This window comes from Populus alba, chromosome 2 (genome assembly GCF_005239225.2).
Source record: "Populus alba chromosome 2, ASM523922v2, whole genome shotgun sequence".
Lineage (NCBI taxonomy): Eukaryota > Viridiplantae > Streptophyta > Magnoliopsida > Malpighiales > Salicaceae > Populus > Populus alba.
The window spans coordinates 5,137,951-5,163,987 of record NC_133285.1 but is presented as its reverse complement, the minus strand read 5'-3'; the positions used below and the strand labels follow the sequence as shown (position 1 = coordinate 5,163,987).

At 35.0% G+C, this 26,037-nt stretch overlaps 4 protein-coding genes and 1 non-coding gene across 6 annotated transcripts; 2 read left to right on the top strand and 3 right to left on the bottom strand.

Moving 5' to 3' along the window:
• Positions 1-14: 14 nt before the first annotated feature.
• LOC118035797 (uncharacterized) lies at positions 15-1,710 on the bottom strand. The gene has a single exon (XM_035041449.1). The coding sequence runs from the start codon at positions 1,229-1,231 to the stop codon at positions 140-142; it is 1,092 nt and encodes a 363-aa protein (XP_034897340.1). The 5' UTR covers positions 1,232-1,710; the 3' UTR covers positions 15-139.
• A 2,737-nt stretch (positions 1,711-4,447) lies between these two features.
• Positions 4,448-4,873, top strand: LOC118035820 (heptahelical transmembrane protein 4). Its single transcript, XM_035041475.1, has one exon. It carries the CDS (start codon positions 4,448-4,450, stop codon positions 4,871-4,873), a length of 426 nt encoding a protein of 141 aa, XP_034897366.1.
• Positions 4,874-5,133: 260 nt separating this feature from the next.
• On the bottom strand, positions 5,134-5,207 carry TRNAT-AGU (transfer RNA threonine (anticodon AGU)). The gene has a single exon. It is a non-coding gene; the product is annotated as a tRNA-Thr (tRNA).
• A 5,345-nt stretch (positions 5,208-10,552) lies between these two features.
• LOC118035796 (protein SOB FIVE-LIKE 5) lies at positions 10,553-12,043 on the top strand. The gene is made up of 4 exons (XM_035041448.2): positions 10,553-11,054; positions 11,154-11,225; positions 11,598-11,673; positions 11,776-12,043. The coding sequence occupies exons 1-4, from the start codon at positions 10,716-10,718 to the stop codon at positions 11,802-11,804; spliced, it is 516 nt and encodes a 171-aa protein (XP_034897339.1). The 5' UTR covers positions 10,553-10,715; the 3' UTR covers positions 11,805-12,043.
• Positions 12,044-16,454: 4,411 nt separating this feature from the next.
• LOC118035795 (WD repeat-containing protein PCN) lies at positions 16,455-22,107 on the bottom strand. Of its 2 annotated transcripts, none has more exons than XM_035041446.2 (11): positions 21,793-22,107; positions 21,548-21,691; positions 21,073-21,382; positions 20,922-20,985; positions 20,625-20,738; positions 20,336-20,498; positions 19,964-20,114; positions 19,210-19,805; positions 18,220-18,401; positions 17,664-17,924; positions 16,455-17,134 (listed from the first exon to the last, which is right to left on the bottom strand). In XM_035041446.2, the coding sequence occupies exons 1-11, from the start codon at positions 21,955-21,957 to the stop codon at positions 16,825-16,827; spliced, it is 2,460 nt and encodes an 819-aa protein (XP_034897337.1). In that variant the 5' UTR covers positions 21,958-22,107; the 3' UTR covers positions 16,455-16,824. The 2 variants fall into 2 exon arrangements, with proteins under 2 accessions (XP_034897337.1, XP_073263792.1); XM_073407691.1 differs by having other exon boundaries at positions 21,783-21,914.
• Positions 22,108-26,037: the final 3,930 nt, after the last annotated feature.

Here is a 26,037-nt window from a genome sequence, read left to right as displayed (position 1 = left end):
AACCTAAGGGGAAGAGAAGATCTTATATACACTTTGGACATTCATTGAAGAGCTGACAAAATCTACTTATATTTGACGTCTTATGTGTACATCTACCATTAGTGCGCTGTATAGTAAGCTACTGTATACAACAAAACATTCAAGCGTTGGTTTTGGACTGAAAATCCTTTCTGCCACGAGTGTGGAACCTCCAACTAAAGAGGTAATCCTTGGACGCGCAGGATAATCTGATAACATCACAGAAAGTAATGATCACATTCTTTGTCCCCTTGTTGCACCATTCTATCCTCACCCAGCATGAAAACCCATTTGAAGATGCTGGCACTCTTAAATCAGAAAGGTGAAGCTCCACCTCCCCACATATCCTCTTGCATGACTTGCCTGCAAAACTTCCATCGCCAGTCATCATCGAGTCAAGCCAGGAACATTCTGGCTGACCCACCATTTCTTTGTAAGCAGAATTTGCTAGCCTCACTTTGTTGTTGGAATCAGATATCACTGTTGGCAAGACCTCAGACTCAACTTCTTCCTCGACTTCCTCTGGCTTCTTTGGAACTCTCACCAGTGGAATGAAGCTTGGGTCTTCACTGATGCAGGCTATACTTATGCTTGAGCCTACCAGTCGAACCGGTTGAGGTGCTATAACATGGTTGGTGTGAGGTACCTGTAATTGTTGTAGGAGATCCTTCTCTTCCGGAAATTCAGCCACGGTGTTTAAATCTATGACCTTGTCTCTATTTGGTTCCAGGCAACTAAGCTCAGGAACTGCTGCTTCGTTTGCAACAACAGTTACTGTTGTAGGACTCTGAAGAAGTGGAAGTGTTACTAGATTTGATGACATAGTAACTGCATTTTCCAAGCCGCTATGGACCCCAACCAGGTTTGGAACAGGAAGCTGGGGAATGCCATGAACAAAACCCTGCAAGGAGAGATGTTTGGCTGGGGATGTTACATGACTAGGAGAAGAAAGGCCTAGCAAATGGGTTCTTGGCCTTTTGATGTTAGGTGGTGATACGACAGCTCTACCTCTCTTCCTGGTTCTGGTAGGTCTAGCCTGCATTTGTGGCCAAAGGGTCCTTAAATAAGGAGATTCTCGGATTTTCTGAGACATGGATGAACTCTCATCCATTGAACTCGCAGAACCCTCAGGCCTTGGAGCTATCGGCCTATACCTCGACATAATTTCAGCTGTTTTTGCTGTGTTGGAGCAAGGGCTCAGGGTCTTGATCATGGTGATTGGTTTCACGTTGTGCTTCACTGACGGTTACCGCGGCTTCTCAAGCTAGAGGAGCCAAGAAGCCTGGGTGATTTAGAAGAAAATGCAGAATGATTTTCTTATTAGCAGAGATGCGTAGAGTTTAGAAGGAGGGGGGTATTCTGTTTACAGAGGGATTCATGGGTTTTGGGCAGTTTTAAGGGTGAGTTCTGGCCAATGAAGCGAAGAGGCAGCATGAATCGAAGAGGCAGGGAAGGTGACACTTGGAAATTGGACTGTGGGTACGTGTTTGTGAAGTTCAGAGAAAGGGACATGTGGGATTAGGGTATGTTAGTGGGCTCCATGCATGCTTACACATATCATGGATAGACAATGGCTGTTGACAACTGAGCACCGAAGTCAGTTTTAAGACTTCTGGTTTTCCCCCTCACACACCAATTAGAGCCCTTCTCATTATAACGCGTGTGGAGTTGGCTGCCATGCGTGGATACACCTATCAGGATTGGTTTGGCCATTTTTGTTCTTGGTATCGGTTTTGCCAATAAGGCCTCTTATATGGGTCGGTTATTTTTTGCTGCCTTACATGTGTCAGCTCATTACAATTTTGTAGTGCATGCAAAGGGATGGGTTCAATTCCGATGGCAGGACGAGTGAAACGGCCGTTTTACATTCTTATATTGAAATAATATTTCCTTATTTTTTAAATTTTAATTTTGAAAAAAAAAAGGCAAATAAAGATCACACGTGGCTTTTGAGCAAGAATGCTGCTAAAACGTGTTGTTTGCCCTTGGAAAGTGTGCTGCTTTCCTGTTAACCCCGTAGCGATTGCCTTCTCTGTATGCCAGTAGACATTTTAAAAAATATATTAAAAAATATATTTTTTTTATTTTTTAAAATTTATTTTGATAATACTATATTAAAATCATACAAAAATATTTAAAAAATAATTTAAAAAAAAATATTTAAATTTTTAACAAACACGCAGCGTTATCAAATAAATTCTTCGTAAAGTTAGTCGTGGCCACTGAGCCCCAATAGAATCCAGCTCCCCAGGTGAGAGAAATGTTATAAAATTTTTCGAACGAGAACAAAAATTAGAAAATGATGTCGAGGGCCGTTCGCCTGTGCATGGTAGGGTGTCTGTAGCTGTGTGGAAGTGATGAAAACAAATACAACAATAATCAAGAGTTCCTTTTATCAACACTACGATTGTCCAGAAGGATTGACAGGAAGACATCGTAGGTGGGACTAGGCTTGTCTTCCATGTTAAAATATAGTTTAAGCTACTTTATCTATCGTGCTCTCTGTAATTCGGAAAAAAAAAATTATCTAAATTATTTAAAAAAAAATTGATGTTATTATTTAAACTTGAAAATACTTGGAAAATCTCTATGCAAAATTATCTCACATGATCTTGTTCACCATATAAATCCAAAGAATAAAAATTAATATAATATTAAAACATAAAATTAAATAAAAATTTCATATTAAATGATAAATTGAAAAAAAAATAAAAGATCAAAGAAAAGGGGGGAGCTTTTATTATATGATAAAAAAAATACAAAATTGATTTAATATTAATTTAATACCAAAGAATAAAATTAAACAAAATCTCATGTTAAAGGATGAAATTAAAAAAAAATAGCCAAAAAAATAAAAAATATAACTTTCATATTAAATGATAAAATTAAAAAAAAAAACAAAAAACTCAAATGATTAATAAAAAAAAACTGTAGGCTTGTTAAAAGAAGCTCAAAGGGTATTTGGTCCTGGTCCACACACCTAAGATTTTATTTATTTATTTAAGGGCCCTCCTTTTTTTTTTTTTTTTTTTCGCAGAAAAAAAAACATGTAACATGTCATCTATCACCTAAGAAATTTAATTACTTCCATTGAGTTTAAGCTCTGTGTGCTTCAACCAATAAGTTACAACAGAATTCATTAACCTAATGTTTAAAATAATATATCAAGTTGTTTAGCTACTCATATGAATAATGAAGTGCTAAAATTTAGAAGTATTTATATAGTAAGATTTTTTTAGTGATTAAATCATAGATTGGTCAAGTGTTTTTTTAAAATAGCTCATTTCTTTAATGTTAAGGTTAATTTTATTAATGAATATCTTTGGATACATGCAAAAACTCTTTTGTAAGGTGTTTAAGGATCCTCCTAATGGTAAAGTCAATAATTTTATATATAAAAAGAGTGATAAATACACTTAAAAGCTTTAAATTCTAAAATTTATTAGATTATTTTTATGTTAAATATGTTTTTTTTTTAATGTAAGAAAAATTTACTCTTTACCTGGTAGTTTATGAAGATATTTATAGCTTGCAATCCTTGTTTTTTTTCTTGGCTGGATGAACTAAAGAGTAATTTCACAATGATAACATTTATAAACAACAAAATATCTCTTATATAACTATTAATCGGAATCATATCTTTACATAATCATTAAAAAGAAATGATATTTTTTACATATGAATTAATGAGAGAAAAAAAAAAAAAAAAACTTATCATATGTTTTTGGGCTTAAAAAGTAGGTCAAGATAATCATTTAGGGGTAAGGATCTGGATCAAGTCGGATTGTGTGATTGAGCCCAAAAAAAGCTGTTGGGATGCCTAGTCCAACCTTTTCAACCTGAGGCTTTAAAAAATATTTGAAAATGAGCTATAAAATTATAGTTGTTTTAGTGCAAAAAAAAAAAATGAAAAATCTTTAATCCGTTAGTAGCACCAAATCTTTTTATTGTATTGATAATTAACTTGAATAATAAATATTTTATTAAAAAAAAGACAATTGTTCTAATTAGTTTTGGTTTTCCAGCAACCTATCTCTTAAGCGCGTAATAGCATAAACTAGAATTGAAAAGGCTACGACATTATTTGTGTAGTATAACAACTATGTTGTTTTTTATGTAGATCATGAATAAAGGAATTAATAAATATTTTCTTGTGGGATTTTCTTTGGTGTAATCAGTTTTGAATAATTATATATAATTTGTGTATGTTTTAGTTATGTCTATTTTAACTATCCAATGACACTGCAAAAGAAGAAGAAGAAAGTTCCATCTAGCATAGCTAGTTGCAGAAGATGATGAGATGAACATTATATCTTCGGTAGCATTTCATCCAATCACAAGATAGACCATCTTGGCCTTCTTCGGAGGGGCCATGTTCTGCTTGCTAGCAAGCAGCTCACGCCTCCTGTTGTCCTTCAGCTCAGAGCGGATGTCTTGCAGAGTTGACTATGCAGGCATTGATTCTCTAACCTCAACATCCTTTTACCCTCCCGGCGACTGCTCCTTCACGCGTAGCCGCATCCTCCAAGGCGTTTATATGGGGTTCATAACAGTATTGGGTTTTGTTGCCGTCATCTTCACTCTCTTTCCAGTTTTTCCGAGGCCAGATTTTAGGAGCTCTCCTGCTGCGCTCTTCCTCGGGACGGGCCTGTCAGGTGTGGCAACTATTTTTCATAAGCTGATGCATTACAAGAAACAACCTGAGGCCCTCCAAACCACAGGTTTTGAGATCCTGATGGGAATCTTGGATGGAATTCGGAGAATTGATAAACGGACGCCACGAGAATTCCTGAGCGATGGAAGCCAGGCAAGTTCGGCGTCGCCGGGCATAGTAACCGGCCTTTTCACTTGTTGATGGTTGAGGTGGTTTTATACACGCTATCAAGCTGGGGTAATCTACACCAGATGGCGGGACCTGAATGGTTGTTAGAAATTAAGGAGCAAAATGGCTTTAAGTATTATAAGGGTGAAATAATTGGAAAGAAAGCTACTGTTCATTTGTTAGTTAAATTGTAAGTGCTGATCGACATCCTTAAACTAATATTTTCGATATCCTACTGCTTGAAGCTGATTAGGGGGTACCGAATTAATCCAAAAAGTTAAAAATCTGTTTTCTGCTTTCATTGAGAGTCGAACTCAAGACCTCCCGCTTACTAAACGGGTGCTCTAACCAACTGAGCTATGAAAGCTGCTTTGCTATGTTTTTCTACTATATTATATAAATATGTTATTCTTCGTGTTTTGAAATGGACGAAGCTTAGTGGGGCGGTGGTCTGGCATCGTCCATCTTTAAATGTATTATGTATGTGAGCTTTCTTATGCACTCGCAGTTAGAATATGTCCTTTGTGGTAAAATAAGCATTTCTATTTTATTTTATTTTTATTGTGTTCCTCCAGCTCTATATTTCTTAAAGTTTTTATTAATAAACAACGCTACCCTTGTATTTTATTTTGAATGAATCACGGATATATACAGATTATTTGAAGTTTAAGAAGCAATATATATATAAAGTGAGTTTTTAAAGAATTAAACTATTATATTATTCCTTAAAATAGATTTGTTTAGTGAATAATATCAAGGAACATAATAAATACATTTCAACAAGAAAAGATAGGTTGTGGGACCAAAATTTATTTTTCTCGAATAAAATTAATTTGTCCGTATATATACATTGAAAAAAATGGAGAAATTTGAATTTAAGAGTTACGAAAATGTTTCCTTTCGCCATGAACGACTCCATTCCATATCTTGACCAGTCTTCCATTTAGAAACATCGTGTCAAGAAAGTAAACCCTCTTCTCTTCACTATAGATGTCTTATAATATTCAAGATGTTCGCATTTTTAAGTGTGATAGATGTTTTATTTTTTTGAAAAAAAAAAAGTTTGATGAATAGCTGGCAAACCTCAACCCGGACTCATGGGTCGCATTCAATTCCTCAAATGCGACTTCCTAAGAAAATGATCAGAGCAACAAGGCTATCATCAGGCTGGCATCGATCCTTGTACGCGTGAGGACATCTTTGGCGTACTTCTTGGAGACACTTTCTTGTCAAATTCTTAATGCCTCGAGATCCTAATTGATACCTTACTACAGATCACCGCTGCACAAAACACACGAATGAATATGATTGTATAACTGTGCACCGCAGCATTGATTAGGGTACGCAAGCGTTTGGAGATTTCCGGTGGAATTTGTGGACTTTGAGTTCTTATTTTCTCTCCAATCATTTTGAGGGCAGATAAATAAATAAATAAAATGATCGGAGGAGTTTATTATTAGCATGTACAGGGGACGACTTTCTTGTAACAATGGTTTAAATTTTCTGTGAAGGACAAAAAGTATTAATGGATGGAGATTTGACTTCCGTTTTTATGGATGGAGACTTGGGCTCGCTTGCTTTTAGCAATGAAAAAGAAAGGAAGCAGAGAGACGCTTATCATCTGGGAAGGGACGGAGCTGCAGTCTGAACGTGAAAAATGGTGGTGTTTCCACGACACAATAATGGGTAGCAAGTTTTGACCGTGCCGTTGTTGGGGACCATCTCGACAACTCTCAAGCCGCAACCAGAAGCCATGCTTCCATGGTTTCATATATCAGAGGAATCTACAGTGAGATACTGTCGTGTAAGCAAGATTTCAGGCATAAAACCATTGTAATAATTGAAGCCTATCAAATATCATAAGGTCTACTATATATATATATATATATAAAGCTCAATTCATTTGCTCGATAAAATTAGTCGAAACAATGATGACTTTTTTAAAAAAAAATTGGGTAATTTTTAGCCATTTTCCTCTAATTAGATTTTAGACGTGCCATTGAAAAGAGCACGGTGATGTCTTTATTTATTCTCTTACCTTTTATTATTTATAGCATTGTTCAATTTTGTCCTTGAAAGTTTTGTTATAGATGTCCTAATTTTCTTTCATTCTCTTTGGACTACATGATGTCTAAGGTATCTAAGCCCTAAGGTTGTTCTAGGATTAAATAACATATCAATTTTGTATAACAAGATTTTTAATGATTTTGAATTAAAATAACAAGGATTAAAATTGATATTGGCAACAAAAATTAATCGACTTCTTTCTTTCATGGTAAATTGTTCAAGAGTCCTGTGAATATACAATTTAGTTACTCAATTTTTAATTACTTTATGTTTGGCCCTTTTTATTTTTGTATTTTTCATTTAGGTTTAAGATTTTTTTTTTTTGACATTTCAATCCCTAGATCTTAAAAAAAAAAGAAAGGAAAAGTTGCTGAAAATTTTTGAGGAAAGAAAAAGCTTTTCAAAAGGCTAGATTTCAACAGCCAATAATTTTAATTTTAGTATTTATGAATTTTGACTTTGAAAGATAAACTCAATAGAATTAATTTTCATCTTCAATAATGCTGAAAAAGAATACATTCGAAATTTAAAAAAAAAATTTATATTTAATTTGATTTTGAATTTTTAAGTTAATTATAATCAGTTTTGTTGTTAGAAACGGCATTATAGAAGTTTTTTCATTTTTTAGGTTAAAAATTTGTTGAAATTTTAGTTTTTTTATTCAAAAACTTGGATGCTAATTTTTTTTTTTCACTAAAGCCAACTTTAGAGACCAAGTAGTGGCAGTCTGGCAGATAGATTAGGACACAGTGCTTGTCCTTTAAACCGAAAAAGAAAAACAATTATACTTGGGTTTACACGTGGCCCTATTTTTTCAGCACATGTGCGCTTGCTTCTTCAATTTTTTTCTCTTTCATATTTTATAATAAGATTCTTTTAAAATAAATTTATTTAAATAATTATATAATTATGTCATTATTTTCAAATAATATTTTTATATTTTAAGGTGATATTAGTAAATTTTTTTCGAATAATTATACATGAATTTACTGTGCATAAATTTCTATATGTAGATGGATATTTATTTTTTAAACTTTTTTATTATAATTTTTCATATAATTTTTTTAAAAAATTATTATTCTTATATTTTTTAATATATTTACACCAAAATATTAATTCATTGTTTTTTTTTAAAAAAAAACTTACTTTTAAAATTATAATAATTTTTTATGTAAAAAATAATTTTAATAAAAAAAAAGCAATAATTGGAAAACAAGATTTACTATATATTAATATATATTTATACTTATTTTAAATCGTTAAAATTTTTAAGATCAACAAAAAAGGATTTATATTAACAATTATATTTTTATATAGAATTTTATTAATTATTACTTTTCTTATATAAAAAAACCCATTTTTATTGTCATACAATTAAATAAAAAAAAAATTAAACATACATATTAATCTTTTAATTCTCAATTAATAATCTTAATAATGCTAGAAAACACATTTATAATGCCCGCACATTCTTTTCTTCCATTAAGATTCAACTTGAAATCTTACCGAGCACTTGCACATATCTAGTTCATAACTAGCTAGATTGGAGCGTTTGTTTTCCATAATTTCTTAATAGATATCAAATTAAAAATAATAGCATATAAAATATACTCACATATCATCCTAATCCACCTCTAAAAGGGTTCGAGATTAAAATAGTCGTAATTGAGTAATAATAAAAATATAAAGATGAATGAGGAACGAGAGATCGGGTCCCGTTAAGTTTCACGATGAACGAAACACACGTCGACTATGGCTCGACAGAGTTGAGCTGTGCAACCAGGTTTGAAGCTCATCTCAATTATTGTTGGTGTAAAAAGGAGAGAGCATTGGTTCTTCTCAGTAGTAAAAAAAAAAAACAACTAAATCAAAATGAAAAACAGGAAATATTTTAGACCGACGGAGTCCATACACATGAATTACGGATCGTGGACTGGCAAAGGGCCACAAACTAACAAAGGGCATGTGCACCTTAGGGCGTGGGACAATTTTGAATCAGACGAAGATCTTAGCTTGGCCCCATGATTGATCTTTTCAACCAGTCACATTTCGCGATCATTGTATCAAAAATCAGCCTTTGATGTATTATTTAAAGGTCCCTGATTTTGATACCTGTAATTAATAATTAAGCACCTCCCTAGTAATATTTTTGAGGATTTTTTACTCATGGTTTGATCCATTTATACGCTAAGGTTTTTATAATATTTTTTTCATCTATTTCATGTCTCTTGGCATTCTTTTATTTTCCGCGTCAAGGTAAATCCCTAGTAGAAGCCGTAATAAGGTCGATTTCGGAGAAAATGTAGACCCCAAAACTAGCCCATCAGGCGATTCCAAAGAAAATCTCAGCAGAAATGCAAATTAGAAGGCTATTTTCTATTAAAAAATAATATATATATATATATATATGTTGAATCGTACGAATTAATTTAGACATTATTTAGTGGTACTGATTAAAAAAAAAAGAATTCCAAAATTATTGGTAAGGCCCCATGAACAGCTGAACTTGAATGTGCCTGCAGGGGGGATTTTCTACCTGAAAACGAGATATAGTTTTTTGTCATCAAGCAAACAACACCATATATTTGGTGGAACCATAGAAAGCAAGGCGTGCTTCAATCGCTGTTCTTCCATCTCTACACGGACAAATTCATCATTGATCTCATGCAAGAATTCACGTGGAAGCTTGAAAAGGGGAGGGTTTTAGACACTTGACATCAACAAATCAAATAGAATTAGAGTTTTGGGATTATTGTTTCTCTGGTGAAAGAACAAATCTTCTGGCCAAGCACAAGGTCGGCCAACCCTTCTAATTAACAAGAGAAGCGGAACAACTCTCTTAGCTTCCCTTTGTAATGCGTTTTAAAAGAAGGTTAAGTAAATAATAAAAAATTATTTGACATGTTTTGATGAATTGATATTACCAAGCGTGCGGGCAAGGGGAAAGAATCTGATTTGTTGTGTGCACTCATGGAATTGTCTGCATTGATAATATTTATGTTCAAATTGGATAAAGAAACTATAGTAATTAGACACTTGAGTCAGTACTTAGAGACACGACCAGCCAATCAGAATAGACATATTACTCCGCACCGTCCGCTAGTGTTGAATTTGAATATCAGGTGTTTTCAGAAAGCTTGCACGCGCCAAATGCATCCCCATATAATTTATTTATTTTTTTTTTATAAATGTATCCCAATATCATAGAAAAAGTCTATCTTAACATATATATATAAAATATTAATCAAATCAATAGAGCCTCAAGTTTTATTACGGTCTTCATATCCTATTATTTAAGTCTACCTTAATATCATAGAAAAAGTGTGTCTTAATATATCCTATTATTTAAGGATATGTTGGTCAAATTACTTTCAAATTATCAAACAAGTAAAAAGAGAAGGAAAGGAAAATGGTACTCAGATACTACCTAATTATTGACCCCTTCAAGGTCCCCATAGGTCACTGGTAGAGTAAGCTGGACATTTATCGTTTCCCTTGTCACAAATGTTTACCAGTTGGTGCAGTCTCCTACATGCTGGCAATTCTGGTTGGTCCACACACAGATAAAATAAGAGGGGTGCGAAAGGATAGGGCAAAAGACAAAAATAGTCTAGGATTTGAATGTGATTCATTTGGTTTTTTCGTAGCTCTACTCCACTCTCTCTTCTATTTATATTGGGAAGAACCGTCAGGTAAGAGAGCAGAATTGCGTTGTCATTTTCTCTCTCTCTATCACTGTAACTGTAATTAGTAAGTAGCCTTTGTAAGAAAGCCATTTGAGGTTGGCTTCAAAAAGAGAAGACTGAAGATGAATGTATCAGCCTCTGAATATAGTGGCGGCGGCGGCTGTGAATCTGGTTGGACATCGTACCTGAACCAGTCGTCTAACTCAAAACATCAATACCAGGCCGGTTTTGGTGGGTTTGTTGATGGAGATTATGCAAGAGTAGAGGAAGACCAGGAGGAGGATTTGTCTATGGTTTCTGATGCATCCTCTGGGCCTCCTCAGTATTGTGAAGATGATGGATACGGCTGTGATAAATTGGCCAAGAAGAGCAGAAGCAAAAAGAAGAGCAAAGAACATGGTAGAAGCAAACAGCATTCATATCTTGACGACAGTACTGCTAGCTCTCCTGCGTTGGGCAAGGCAAGTTGTTCAAAAGAAATGATATAATCTTCATCTTCCATATATTGATGGAAAAACATTTTTATATATTGAAAAAATGGCTACTGGAAATATATGCAGAAAGTGAACAATGAAGGCACAACGGAACATGGCCTGGAATTCTCCCAAGGTTTCTCTGCAACACATTTTAAGGTATTTGTCAGTGTTAGGCATTTTTTTCCAGATTTTTTCCGCATTTCTTCTTATCGATCTCTCCACCTCTTGATAAATCTGAATGTGACTAGGAGCGAATCTGCATAGAGCAAAAGGAGGCAGTTCCCCCCTTAGTTTTTTCCTGCGCATATCGTTAATTTGCCCGTATGCTTTTCCATGTGTTATGGATATATCAACACGTATACAAGTTCTACGGATTATTACACCATATTGTAACTTTTTATCTATAGTGTTTTTTGATCCAGCCAATCACTGCAATTAAATAAAAATATAATTTTCTATTAAATCAGTTTACTTTTATTAATAAACATTTCTAAATTGACCACTAAATATGACCAAATGCCATTTCAGGGGAAATCCTCACTCAAGAAGCACCTTGGATTCTTTCAATCCTCTCATTCTGATAAGGCAGCTTCAAAAGAACCAGGTGAGACTTTGTTCGGTGTCTGCTTGGTAATCTTTAATCCAAAACTATAAGCTTTAAGGATTCATTAGTACTTCTATTGTCTGAAATTTGTGATGATTGCAGGTGATTGTCAGGCAAGAAAATGGAAATGACAAATTTTAATGATTAGCATCTTTTGTCTCTGCCACTGCAGTTGCTCTAGACTCTGGAGAGAGAAATGGAAGGAGTGTATAAGGGGGGGGAAAGGTCATTGGATCTCAAATAGATTTTGTTCCTTTGTTTTTATTTTTGTTTTTTCCAGTTCTACTCCTTTTTTTATTTCTTCTTGTCAAAGCAGTGGGAAACAACATGCGTACATAAAAAAAATAAACTAGTTATCTGCTTTAAGACACCCCTTTTTTTTTCTTCTTCTTTTGTCACCATTGCGGCGATCACACAAGGAAACTAGGAGGTCTCCCGTGGAGTCTTGCCTTCTCTACTTTTACTGGTGCAGAATCAAATTTATCAACTTGCTCGGAGTAATATAAGATTAAAAAAAAAAAATAGCAGAAAGCAATATGTCTAATTTGGAGGCTCAGGCTTTAGTTGTTGTCAATATCTAGCTGTATTGTTAAAAGAAGTCGATTAACGAGGGCTACTCGGGAATTCAGGTAAGAAAAGTGGAAAAAACAAGAGAAGCTTGGTAAAAAAAAATAGGTTGCGGTAGTCCTCTGAAGAACAGAGTGTCTCAACATTTGGCATTGATGAGCGAGGTATGTAAGATAATTTCAATATGAAAAGCCTATAAACGCAGCCAAAAATGAATAGGATATATATTTCCTATCCTGAGCAATTGTACAGAAATCTCAAGAATAAAAAGTTTCCTGATTTATACCAAAACTTCGGGTTATTTTGTATGGATAAAAAACAGATTTTTCATTAACCTATTTTGACTAGATTAGAAATTCTTTATATATAATATAACTCTTACACCTATATCCATCATGAACAGTGCTTTGCCCAGTATTTAGAGATCAACATACTCTAAATCTTAATTATAATTTAATTTAAAATCTACATGACATGTCATAAATACCGCTTTAAAAATATTTTCCAACAAGGTATCCATTTGCAGCCCACCCAACCACCCATATGCAGAGATTGAGGAGAAAGGGCCTTGACCAAGCATAGTAAGTGACCTATTTTTTCCCTCTTGTGTAGCTGCTAACCTGGATTAAAAATAGGTAAGAGTTAGTAAAATTCGGCAATTGATGCCCTTCTGGACTCGAGCCAGACAATTTTTCCAGATGGAAGGAACCAAAAGGTAGGCCACAAATTCCACAAAAAAGGACCAAAAGAAGGGCACCCCACCACCCCTGATAGCAACCTGCTAAGAATGTGATCCATACATAATATTGGTTGCAATTATTGAATTTTTTTTTTGTGGTTTCCTTCTAAATCTCCACCGAAGGGGCTCCTATGTCCTATCCTCAGAATTAGCAACTCATGTCTCGGAAAAAGACTCGGATTTAGGAAAAGGACAAAACCCTCGCTGGCGTCCTGTCAAACCTCCTATAATGTAGTTTCTACTTCATAAAAAATAAGGTGGCATCATACTAGCATAGGACCATGTATCGGGATTAATGCCATACCAACTATAGTATTATTGTACGGTCAAATAACTGAAGAAATAAGGATACATAATTGAAGACATTTACCAATATTTTAGCTTGGTAGATAATTATCCCCAGCAGTCAGATCCTGTTGCCGCAAGTAATTGAGATGATGAAGAAATAAGAAAGAGTACAGGGATCTTTCAGATGGAATTTAGACCCTACACTCACCATAGAAGTATACAGGCTATTGTGATAAATCAACAGGTGTTGGCCAGACAACTTCTTGGACGCACTTGTCAGGCTCTCATGAAAATAAAAATCAAAAGAAAATATCAAAATCTCCAATAACTGAAATAGTTGAAACCCAGAGCATCCTCTTGAAGTGGTGAACCTGGTTCTTCTTGATATGGAGAGACGAAGGGGCCTTCGACTTCAAATCCCTCACTAAATCATCACACACAGGTCATCCAGTATGTTACTGAGATCAGAGATGCTTAGATTAAAGAACTGGCAGTTACAATTTGTCTCTCAAGGAACTATATATATATATATATATATATATATATATATATATATATATATATATATATATTTTGTTCTCCACCCAAAGAAGATTGGGTTAAATTAAACATCGATGGTGCTAACAAGGGCAACCCGGGAGGGCTTCTTAGAGCGGGTGGTTAGATTTGAGATTGCATGGGGCGTCTTGTGGTGGCTTCACAACAAGAAGGGGTGTTGTGACGCCATCCAAGCTAAGTTGAGAGCGTTCAAAATAGGGCTAGAGATAGCTTGGAAGAGGTTGGGTTAAATTAAATATTGGTGAGAAGAGATGGTGGGGTTAGAAAAGGAGACATGAAAGAAATAGGCAGAGGTTTTCTAAATAATAGGTTGGTGCTGTAAAGTGAATTTTTGAAATATTATTTTTAATGTTAATTTCTAGGAGAATTACGTAGCAAATCAAATGGTCTTCGCTCTTTTCTTTTCTTTTGTTATTCTTTAACAATTGATTTTTATTTAGAATTCAAATCAATATCCTTACAAAAGTTCAAGCTATATGTTTTTTTTTAAAAAAGATTTATTTATTATGTCCCTCTACAATATAGTTTTTTATACCTTACTTCAGAGAATTAAGAACTTAACAAATTATGATTAATTTTGAAAATATAATGTAGTTTATAACTATTTATTTGATCCATACTTTGTTATCAGCATAATATTTTTTCCAACAAAAAAAATAAATGTATGAGTTTTTTCGACATATCATTTTACCTGAAAAATATCAAGTGTAACTCAAAAAATTTATGCATATATCTAATTAAATAAATCAAGAATCATATGTGTCAATAAATTAAAAAAAAAACGTTAACTATAACTAAATATGTATCTTGAAAAGTCAAAAGACCACAATCTATTTACCTGATTATATTTAATAACTCTGTTTAATAAAATTATACTTTTATTTAATCAAGATGATAGTAGAAATAGACACATAAAATTCATTAAATAAAATCAAAGGGAAAAAATATCTCGCAAAGCTACACTTATTGGAAGCGCTATTCAAAAATAAATATTTTTTGTTTTTAAAAATAAATATCAATTACATAAAAAAAAATTATAGATGAATTAGAAAAATTTATTCAGAAATTAAATACATACAAAATACTTAAAAAACAACCACTATTTAAAAAATAATAAATTAAAAAATTAAAAAAAAAAATCCAAGAGAATAGTACTAATTTAATTATAAATTAAAAACTTATTTGCAAAACACATGTAAAAAATGCATGACTTTTTTCTAAAAGCCAGAATTACCAAAAAGAAGAAGAAGAAACCACTATGATAGCTAAAAAATTATGAATAAATATTTTTTTATTTAAAAATATAGTTTTCAACCTATTTTTTTATTAAAAAAAAACCTAAAAAACATAATAGAACCAATATGAATAGCTGAAGTTATTTGTTACAGCTGCGTAAGCTTTAGCATTCAAGCAAGGACTTAACTACTGAAAAAATTGAAGTCATCCAATAGAAATAACTGAAGTTAAAAGGAGACTACTGCAATTTGAACTCCACGAAGAATTAGTGGAAATTTGATAAAGTTGCCTCCTTTCCAAAATAACCTGTCTCCCCAATTTACAATTGCCTAATCCATATGACACGCTCTGCCTGTCAACTCACAAAGCTATTATAGGACAACATATGAATAAATTAACTGGTTCAACAAGCGTGGGTTGTGGGGAGTTTTATTGCAGAAAGGAGGGAGAAGAAAGGAAAGGAAGAGAGAGAGAATGTGAAAGAATTATATATTTTTTATAATCATAAGGAGGTAACTAGAGGGTTCTGGTTTCAGCACCGAGTGGATATTAACACACGGTGACTTCCACCGGAGATTAGAGAGAGAGAAATAAGAAAATGACCAATATTTTACTGAAGGCGAGTAGGCGACTATGTAGATAGAAGTTAAACTCCAACATGATTTTAAAACTTGCCGAGCCTGACAGGTTAATCCAAAATCCAATTAATCTAGAACCGAAATTGATTGGGTTGAAAAAAAATTAAAAAAAAAAACCTTAATGTGACTTAACTAACTTGACAAAACCAACTGCAAATTTATTAACTTTTATTTATTTTTTTATTAAAATAATATTATTTTAAAAAAAAAAATTAACCTAACCAATCCAATCAAAACCCGAACCAGGAATAATCTTAAAACTATAACTGCAACAACCGCTATCACCCTGATAGGGGCTGAACAAATACTAAAAATTTGGCCAAGTTGCCATCACCCCTGCCACTGCTACATCCACCCCTGCCATGCATCACTCCCTGTTCATTTTTAATGTTTTAAAAACAATATTAAAAAAAATTAAAAAATTTTTATTTTTTCTTTACTTCAAATTAATATTTTTTTTAATATTTTTTAATATTTTAATATACTAATACCAAAAAAAAATTAAAAATTATTTTACTACATTTTAAAAAACTTTTAAATATTTTAATATACTAATATCAAAAATAAGTTTTAAAAAATAAAAATATATATTTTAAAACATTTTAAAACAAAAAATAATTTAAAACACAATCATTCCTAAATACATATTTAAAGGTCTCTAACTTTACATGCAAAACCAACGAGGTTCTATCATCTATGTTAGCACAGACTAATCCAGAATAAAGAAACAGTTCGTAGACAATACACAAAACAAGTAGGCAGGCAGACTCGGCAAGCGAGGTCCATTTCTCCATTTCATTTTGAGCAAGATTTACAAATTTGATTCTTCAGAGCTGACTGCAGCGGTCAGCTCCAGACAAAAAATCACTACTGAATTGAATCTATAAACTGACACATCAAACACGTATTGGACAAGGCTAAAATAAGGTCAAGACAGGATTGCTATTTTAACGTGTTAACAGCAATTAATTTAGGAAATACAATGCACAGCATGCCTTGGAAACCCATAATCCCCACCCCACCCCACTCACCAGTATGATAACAAAATTGTGATGTCAATAATATGGATCGAATTGCCATGTCTTCATTCCCTATCATGCCTGTAAAGAACCCTTGACTTAGCAGTCATGTCCCAAATATATGTCTGTGGACAGGTTGGGCATCAAAAGTTTTAACCACATCCATCCATGGTTTGTCCAGGATCAAGATAGAATTTTCAGAAAGGTGGCTAATAAATAAAACAGGATCTCTGAAAGCACGAAGTTCAAAATTTTTTCTATGTTTAGCCTCTGGTTGATATTCTTTCAATTTACGTTTCAGTCCCCCATTCAAGGTAGTAGCCTGTAACTTCTTCAGTGAAGAATGCTGACTGTTTACCAAATCACCATCTTCCTCTCGATCAACTGGCATCCCGAAGTCAATTAAGCACATTGCCCTACATCAGACAATCTCAAACATTATATTTAACATTGAAATAGATAGCAAAGAAAGCTTCCATACACGCTTCTAAAGACCATCCAAGGATTGAAGTTCAATCAATGACAAATCACGAGTTCCGAGCCAGCTGTTTTACCCCTTAAACACACTCAAATCCATTTATCTTAGCCCTAATTACATACTAGATGGAAATCGCCACTATGTTAATTCGTTCCCTCCATTACATCCTGTTTATATCCCAAGATGGGGAATGAACATGGACCAAAAAGGAGGGGGGATCATAAATGCTTTCTCTCTAGCATTCCTCTACCAAACTTCAGAAATCTTCTATGAAACCAGTGTTTCATAAATAGTTGAGATTTACCCCTCTCAAATATAATGTTTGGAAAACATTCCTTAGAAAACCAAGTATTGGAATGAATAGATGAGAATGAAGCCCATTCACTCCTAAAAATATAAATGGGGGACTACAGATGGACAAATTTACACACTATAAATGATAACAAATAAGGAGATAGGAGCAGCACCTGGCACTGTAAATGATAACAGAAGGAGGACTTGACAGAGGCAGAAAAGAGAGCCCGGTGACCTCCCCAGGAAATTCTTGGTATCTCTTTGGTAGAACAAATGAATGCCGCATTGACCATTCTCCTAGCTGTTTGGCCTCCACATCAAATGCATAGACTTGATTTGATGAGGTTGTGATTACAAGCACGTTGTTATTTTGAGGGGGGAAACCACCAGCTGTTACAGAGGCACCATCCAATCTAGTTATGAACCAGTGCTGCCTGTTTTATAGGAGCAAAATATAGTTAGTCCTGTGGAAGAAAACAGGGAGACTTGTAATCTACAAGGCATGAGACTCGTCAGGTGACTTAAATCCAATTAGAATAGCCAATCAAACAAATTAGGTTCCTGGACCATCAGAAACCATGGACCACATTCTAAACAGCTTTCTTGAGCATCAAGGGTCTCAAGTAAATTATAGGTAACAATGGGTGGCTCATACTTGGGCTGTTAAACATGCAGTTAAGAATGGCTCAAGATGCAAGTAAAGTAGTATCAAGAAGCTAGATTCCAAACCTTTGAGTCTCCAGATTAAATACATATGTGTCTCCAAAGCAGTTGATGGCAGCTAACCATTGCCCATCACAACTAGTAAACATTTTTGTTATGGGAGGCTCACTAGGGGGTAATTCCTCATCAAATTCCTCACGACATGGTGTGAAGGTATGTAGTAGCTCTGAGCTGCCCACATCCACCACCTGCAGCAGCAACAAAAGCAAGTAGGAGTATTAAAAAAGGCCAATAACAATATCATTTGTTCAAGCTTCATCCACCTCAAAAACTCGATCTAGTAAGAAAGGAGGGTAATAAATAAATTTGCAAAAGAAACAGGCATAAGTTTTCACCAGCACCGTGATTTCAAAAAAAGTTTTTGCCGCCACCATAGATGAAAGGCTGGCCAAGTTACTGTGAATCCTTTGTCCAACATCTATCTATTTTTGACCAGCTAAAACCACTTCCCTTTAGCCAAACAAAAATTTGAAAGGCCCAATAAAAGCATGGTTTCAAGAGCATAGGATAATCGACCTATGAATTACTTGGTGAGAAGCGGGATTGCTCATAATTGGAGTACATCCTATTATTTTGATTTTTGAGTTTTGATAGGACAGACAAACGGTTGTAACAGCAGTGAGCAATATTTATTAAATATTTTTTCCCATGTTAAAGAGAGAAAAGCTTGAGGTGGGTTTTTTTTTTTTTTTTTTTTTGGGGGGGGGTCTTTCAAAAAAAAATATTGGGTAATATAATCACAGTAGAATTTTCTTTACCACTCAACAAAAGCTAGAATTATAGGACCTATTTCATGACGCAAAACTAGATTTTTTATGAGGTGACAGACTAAGCAGTATGTCCTGCAATAAAACATTGCACCTACAGTTTTACACTACCTAATTGAAAATAGGTGTTTGAATGGTTTTATTTAAATCTTGACTCGATGCAGAAGACCTCAGTGAAATTTCCAGTGACATTATTTAAAGAAAAAAGATCATCATTGAAAATACTTACATATATCTTTCTATCATGTCCTGCTATCATCAATCGAGATGAATCAGCACTGAAAACCATGGAATGTGCGTATGGCAAGTTCTGAGGGAGAGGCTTTTTATTAACAGTCCATGCACTTCTTCTGACTTCCTTCTTCAATTCAAAAAGGCTGGGTTTAACATGGTCTGAGTAAGCAAATAAAGCCCCTGCATTAGAAATGGTGCTGCAAATAATTTTCCGAGATCTCTTAGTCTTAATTCGAGCTAGAATATCCATTGTTGCACGGCCCCTTGATGGGCCAGGGCCAGTATCAGTCATGGATCCACCTTTTGTTTTAACACAAAGAATATCCAACCAGGAAGATGATTGGACTAGAAGCAAACAATTTTGGTTGAATACGGTATTAAGAGCCAACTGAATTGGCACTCTTTGGGGTGCAGGGCAGATATCATGGGGCGAGAACTTAGTGAATTCCTGAGCAGAATAGGCAAAGAGCTTTGTGTCATCACCAGCAGAGATAAGCATAGGAACTCCCAAATGCGCCCATTTATGGTAACTAAACTCGATGGGCTTCTTCTTATGACGAATTCTTTTAACTTTATCATCAGGCATAGGATCTTCATTCAGAAGCACACAGTTTCAGTAAGTTAGAAACATCAAAATGCAGAATCTAAGGCAACAAAAATCATACACAAGTATTTGCAATATACATTACATAAATACATACTAAAGTGCCATGAAAAGTACAGCACAGGGTAAAAGATGCTATACACACCTTCTCGACTAATTGGTACTGCCACTGTCAAGGCTCTAACATCATGTGTATGAGCTCTTACATAACCGACATATATCCATTTCTTCAACATTTTAGATGATGTGTCGTAAGCAGATTCAACTGTCTCACTAGAAAGCTTATAAAGAATAACCTGCAAACAAAAGCATAGAAAACATTAGCCAAACAGTAAACTCCATTCCCAAATGGATAGCAAATGACATTTTTGTCAGGCAAATGCAGAAATGAGTATTATATGGTAGAATAACATCAGGTTTTCTCGAGGATTGAATTTACGATTTACATCTCATAATGGACAGATACAGTTAGAAAATTATAGCGAGTTTAAGCTCCACATATGCGAAGTATCTGTACCTGACCATCAGATCCTGCAGAGAACACCCTGTTATGAGAAGGTGCAGCTGCCAGAGCATTCACATCACCCTTGTGAGAAGTGTGTGCCTGCAAAAGTGTCCCGTGTTCAGAGTCCCAAAACTGAACAGCACCAGTACTGTCTGCACTAACAAGGGTCCCACATCTGAAATAAGAATCAATTATCAGATGTGCTGAAAAACTACAGCATGACCTAAAGTACACTGTACACCTGCTTCCTACACATACTTCGTCACAAAGAACAAACAAACAGGAATGCTTGTGCATCTACCTCAGTGCGAGTAAAGACCATATACAAAGGTCAGGTCCGCTACCCAAACCACCAAGCCCAGCTGTAATCCTGTATATCTCACTACCCAGCTTAGCATCCCAACACCTTACAAACCTGCAAGAATGCTGACATGCATAAGATAGTATATACTTGAAAATGAAAATCATTAAAAAATGCTTCGAGGCAAAAAAGCAACAATATTCCAGAACTGTTAGCTAATGTTATGATTAACTCTGAGGGTTTTGAAGTCAAAATCACTAAGCTACATGTGAATAGAATATTGCAAGGAAAACTCACCCATCGCTAGTGCCTGAATATATTCTACTCGCATCAGGACTCCACGTCACACTTAAAACACGCCCTGCAAACAATCACATGAGCAAATAGTTCTTCACAATTGGGAAAGCAACAACTCAACTGAGGATTCACAGAGGTGCAGATGTCTCACCACTGACCCTAGGCAATGTTCTATTGTATATTAACTCATCCGAAGCAGGAATAGTGTATATCCGCACACACCCATCATCACAAGCAATTGCCAGACGTGGATCCTCGAGAACTATTTGCTCATGTTGTTCATCCGATCCTGAATCATCTTCACTCTCGCTACTGTCTTCAGAGGCTTCACCACCTTTGTATCTATTATTTAAATATCCATTTCCAAGGTGCTGTGACTTGTGCTCTGTATGAATTTCTGAATCGGTAGATGGTGCCACCGCCATCTGCCAAATTGAGACCCCAGTTGACTCCAACACATTCTGCCAGTGCATTCAACAGCATAAGGAAAGGTTAGAGAAATTTAATCAATTCTCAGTATTATGTAGCACCACATTCAGAGAGTATATTTGCGACTGTAAAAAATAGGCAGCAGAATATGCCATACAAATTCTTAACAGTAAACAAAATGCAAGCAATAATTTCACCTTCTGCTTTAAGTGAAAAATATCCCACTCCGAAACTGAACCATCAATGCTAGACGAAAACAATCTACCACAAGGTAACCCTTTCGAGCCAGCACGACACCACACAAGCGACGAAACTCGCGAGTTAGGGTCACCGTGAATTGTCTGCGCACAAGAATTCGCAAGATGATTAAGAAAAAACTCTAACTACTTAATTAAATTAGTTTCATAAAATAAATAAGACTAAAAGTGTTACAATTAAGTACCAGCTGGCAGTGCCAACCGACGGAGCCAGGAGACACGAGCCAAATCTCGAGTGAGCCGTCTTCACGAGCGGCAGCGACCTGAGACTCGTCGGCGCTGGTGGCTAGAGATACAACTGGAGACGGCCTCCACTCGATTGAGCTGTTCCTATAAACAGCTCCTAGCATTTCTGCTTGGCTAAACTCGAAGCCAAAAGTAGAAATCGGCGAGCTATGTTACCTAGGGTTTAAGTAGTTAGGGAGTGATGATTATATGAGGTGAGGGGGGAGGGAGGGAGGGAGAGCGACGTGAAAGAAGGCGACGCTGTGCGTGTTGGGTTTCTTATGAGGGTTAAAGCGCGTGATGGATTCCTGTGCATTGTTTATACCTGAACCGGACCCTTGTTGGACCGGTTTATCTGTCGAACGACAGTTTTTCTAGGGTTTCTACGGTTGGGCCGAGGCCTCTCTCTATGAAAGAGAATTTGAAAGAATAAATATCAAATGTCCACGGTTGACCCTAATTGGGCCTGTAAGGTGTACTTTCAATTTAAAGTTATCCGTTTTATGGGCCAATGTCAACTCTGTAGGTATTTTACATTTAAAGACCGTGTTAGGCTTTTAATTGTGTTTGCTTAGGTAGTGTTCACTAGCCTCCGTAACCGTGCAATACATTGTCATGGGATAGATGATGTAAAAAAAATTTATCATGTTCGGGTTTTAACATAATATAAAAAACTATTTGGGATAAATATGTAACCAAGTTAAGCTAATCCATGTATATTGTAAAGCTCGTAATCTGGATCATATGATTAAAATAACGTGATACAGAAAATACAAGGCTTTTTTTTTTGTAAAAAGACTGATGTTAACCTTTTAAATTTGTAACCCAAGTTATTAATTCCGAGACACTCAAATTATAAAAAATATGAATTGCAATTCCTAATCAATTATATATTGAATGATGAAATTAAAAAAAAAATAAACAATTTAATAGAGGCACAATAGAAATTTAAAAGAATGAGATCAAGAGCTGACATAAAAGATAAAAATAGTATTTTAATTAAATAGTGAAATTGAAAAGGATAGTGACTTTTACAAATGGGCCAGGAAAAAAATAGAAATCAAAACAATAAGAACCAAGTTAAAAAATATAATACCATCAATTTGAATTAAATGATAAAATTAAAAACCAATAAGACTTTTACAAAAGAACTAAGGCAAAAAAATTAGAAGTCCAGAAAACAAGGATTAAACTGGATAATATAATATCTGGTGAGTTGAGTTTCAATAATAAAATTGAAAATAAATAAAAATTATGCAAAAGGGTTAAGATCAAAAATGAGAAATCAAAAGAATAAAGATTAGAATTGAAATATCAACAATAAAAAGAGCCAAGTTGTGGTTTACAGGGAGAAGAGAGAGAAAAATGAAAAAAAAAAAAAAAAGCTTACCAAAGGAACGTGTTGCACCAACAAATAGAGGACACAACGATGCTTTAAATTGCACAACAAAAAAGCATTTTGGACACCAAGAGACGTTGTTGATAAGGCATAAGCACCTTCCACAAGTTACCAAAAGGGCACGAACACCTCTCACATGTTATGCCTTATAATTTCATCCTTCACATTAAGTTTAATTTATTTTTCATATCAAATATGATCTTATTTTTTTTACTCTTTTTCTAATTATTATTTTTTTCAATTTAATCCATAAGCATTAGATTTTAATGTATTTTCATGTCAAAATTGGTGATAATAAAGGTAGCAAAGGCATGACAAAGGAAGTGGAAGAAAACCAATTAAGAGAAGAAAAATAGGAAATTAGGGAGAAGGCTAATTTTTCCCAAACTTTTGCTCCTAACTTCTTGATCTTTAGGGTATGGAATCTAATTATAGGAGGTGGAAGATGGATAGTATGTCTTTTTTATGACAAATCCTAGCTCTTGATTCAAACCATAAGGATCTCTTGAATCCTAGCTCTTTTTTATGGCTAGAATGGGAGGAGTAGAAGAGGTTGCAACTGGCCATTCATAAATACCATCCTTAGTGCCGCCCTGCAGAAGAATGTCCCTCGTTTGTAGGTCCTTTACATGAAAACAATGAGGAAAAAGTTCAATCGACACATTGTTTGTGATACAGAATAATGCAATAGATATTAAATTTTTTTTGCATTTTTGGAACACACAAAACATCTTGTAAGTGGAAAGAAGAGTTAGATGTGGGAAGGGATACTGAACCAGTGTGACTTATAGAAAGGTTGGTACCATCGCCTAGTATAACATCATCATGACCAGTATATGGTGTATGGAGGGAAAGATTATTGAGGTCGGCAGTAACGTGATAGGAAGCACCACTATCCAATAACCATGACGCAGCAGTGGATGGTGATGAAGAAGAAAAATTGGCTTGAGGATTCCAAGGGGATGGCATACCATTTGACGAGTTGGCAGAGTTAGAACCATGAACAAGAACTAATTGAAAAGAAGGACAACGTTTAGCGGTGTGCCCTTGTGTGCCACACATCTGGCAATGGCCCAAATAAGGACGTGCAGGCAACCGATTATTGTGAACCTGATTGGGAAACATAGCAGGGCGAAAGTTGGCAGTAGATGAGGAACGAAGATTGTTCCCAATAAGAGAAGAAGATGGGCGCCAGTTGGTTCTTGAGGGTCGCCAATTATTGTTGCTTGAGTTCTTGGTAAAAGAGTTGGTAGTAATAGGACCAAGATGAGAGGATTGTGATCGTGTTTGAAGTGATGCTTCAAACAAGAGAAGCTTCTCATGTAATTCATCAAAGGAGATAGCAGCTTCGTGAGCTTGGACAGCCCGAACAAGTTCGGTGTAATCTTCACCTAAACCATCAAGGATCTGTTTAGTAAGATCATCAGCGTCCATAGGAGCACCAAGAACAGCAAGTTCGTCAAATCTTGCTTTAATGAAGTAGACAAAATTTGTGATACTCATAGAACCTTTGTGAGATTCTTTAACTGGTTTTTCACCTGGCGAATACGTCCACGTGATGGTTTGGCATATGTTGTGGCAAGAACATGCCAAGCATCACGAGAAGAAGTGGTGCGGGCTATAAAAGAAATAAGCGGAGGAGAAAGGCTGCCAACAATGGCATTCAAGAGAAGTTGATCTCGCCTTACCCAGAGACTATAGGCAGGATTAGGAATAGTGATATCATCTGTTACAAGAGTTTTTGAGGGACACGGCTTGGAGCCATCGATGTAACCAAGGAGATCGTAGCCAATAAAGAGTGTTTCAAATTGAATTTTCCAAGAAGCATAGTTGGAAGAGGTGAGTTTTAGAGGAGCTTGAGCAGCTGTGTTTATGGTTATAAGATGGTTTTCTGTGTTTGAAGGAATGGAAGTTGACATGGTGATGGGAAGAAGGAAGAAACAGAATTGAAAAAGCTTTGAGAAAAGAAAAAAAATAAAGGATCAGAGACGCTCTGATACCATGATAAAGCTGAAGCTTTGGGGGAGAATTGCTTGTGTATATTATTAATAGACGACATATATATAGATACAAACCTAACAAAGACCTAACAGAGTTCTCTACGTTGCAGGAAGACTAATCCTTTAGGAATACAAATTGTTGTAGTAATGGAGTCCTAATGAATAACAAACTATAACATATATACATTGATTTATCAATGGTTATCATTTAGTTGGTTGGCTTATTAAGATGAGTTTTTAGGATTAAAATGAAATATGGATTTCATAAGCTTTTGGGGTGATTTGATGCATTTTTGGTGAAAAAATTGGGTTTGTAGAGAGGAAAAAAAATGATGGCCACTCATTTTTAATTTAGGATAATTACATAGAATCTCTTATTTTTTGTACCTGGCCTTAATTTTTTTTAGAAAGTACACTAATCAATCAATCTAAATTTTTAAATAAGATAAAATAACTAAATTACCTTGAAATATAAAGCACAACCACCACGACCAAACTCTCCTCATTTTCACTCTCAGCAAATAGAAATAACACGTTGTTTTCGTAAAAAGGCCACTAGGCTTGTGCAGCATGGCTATGCTCTCAGCTTCACTTTCCCGTACACCAGAAATCACACCCATATCTGAATAAAATATGGCCGTCCTTGGTCGCTTGTGTTCGAAATAAAAACTATTGGTGCGTGTTCATCTTTTCCTGCTTGTGGTCGGCATGTGTGGTCTCCCTTTAGTGATTACTAGTTACATTGCCCATGCCTCGCCACAGGTTTCATCATCATGGGGTTGGATCTGAATTGAGTGTTTAATTGG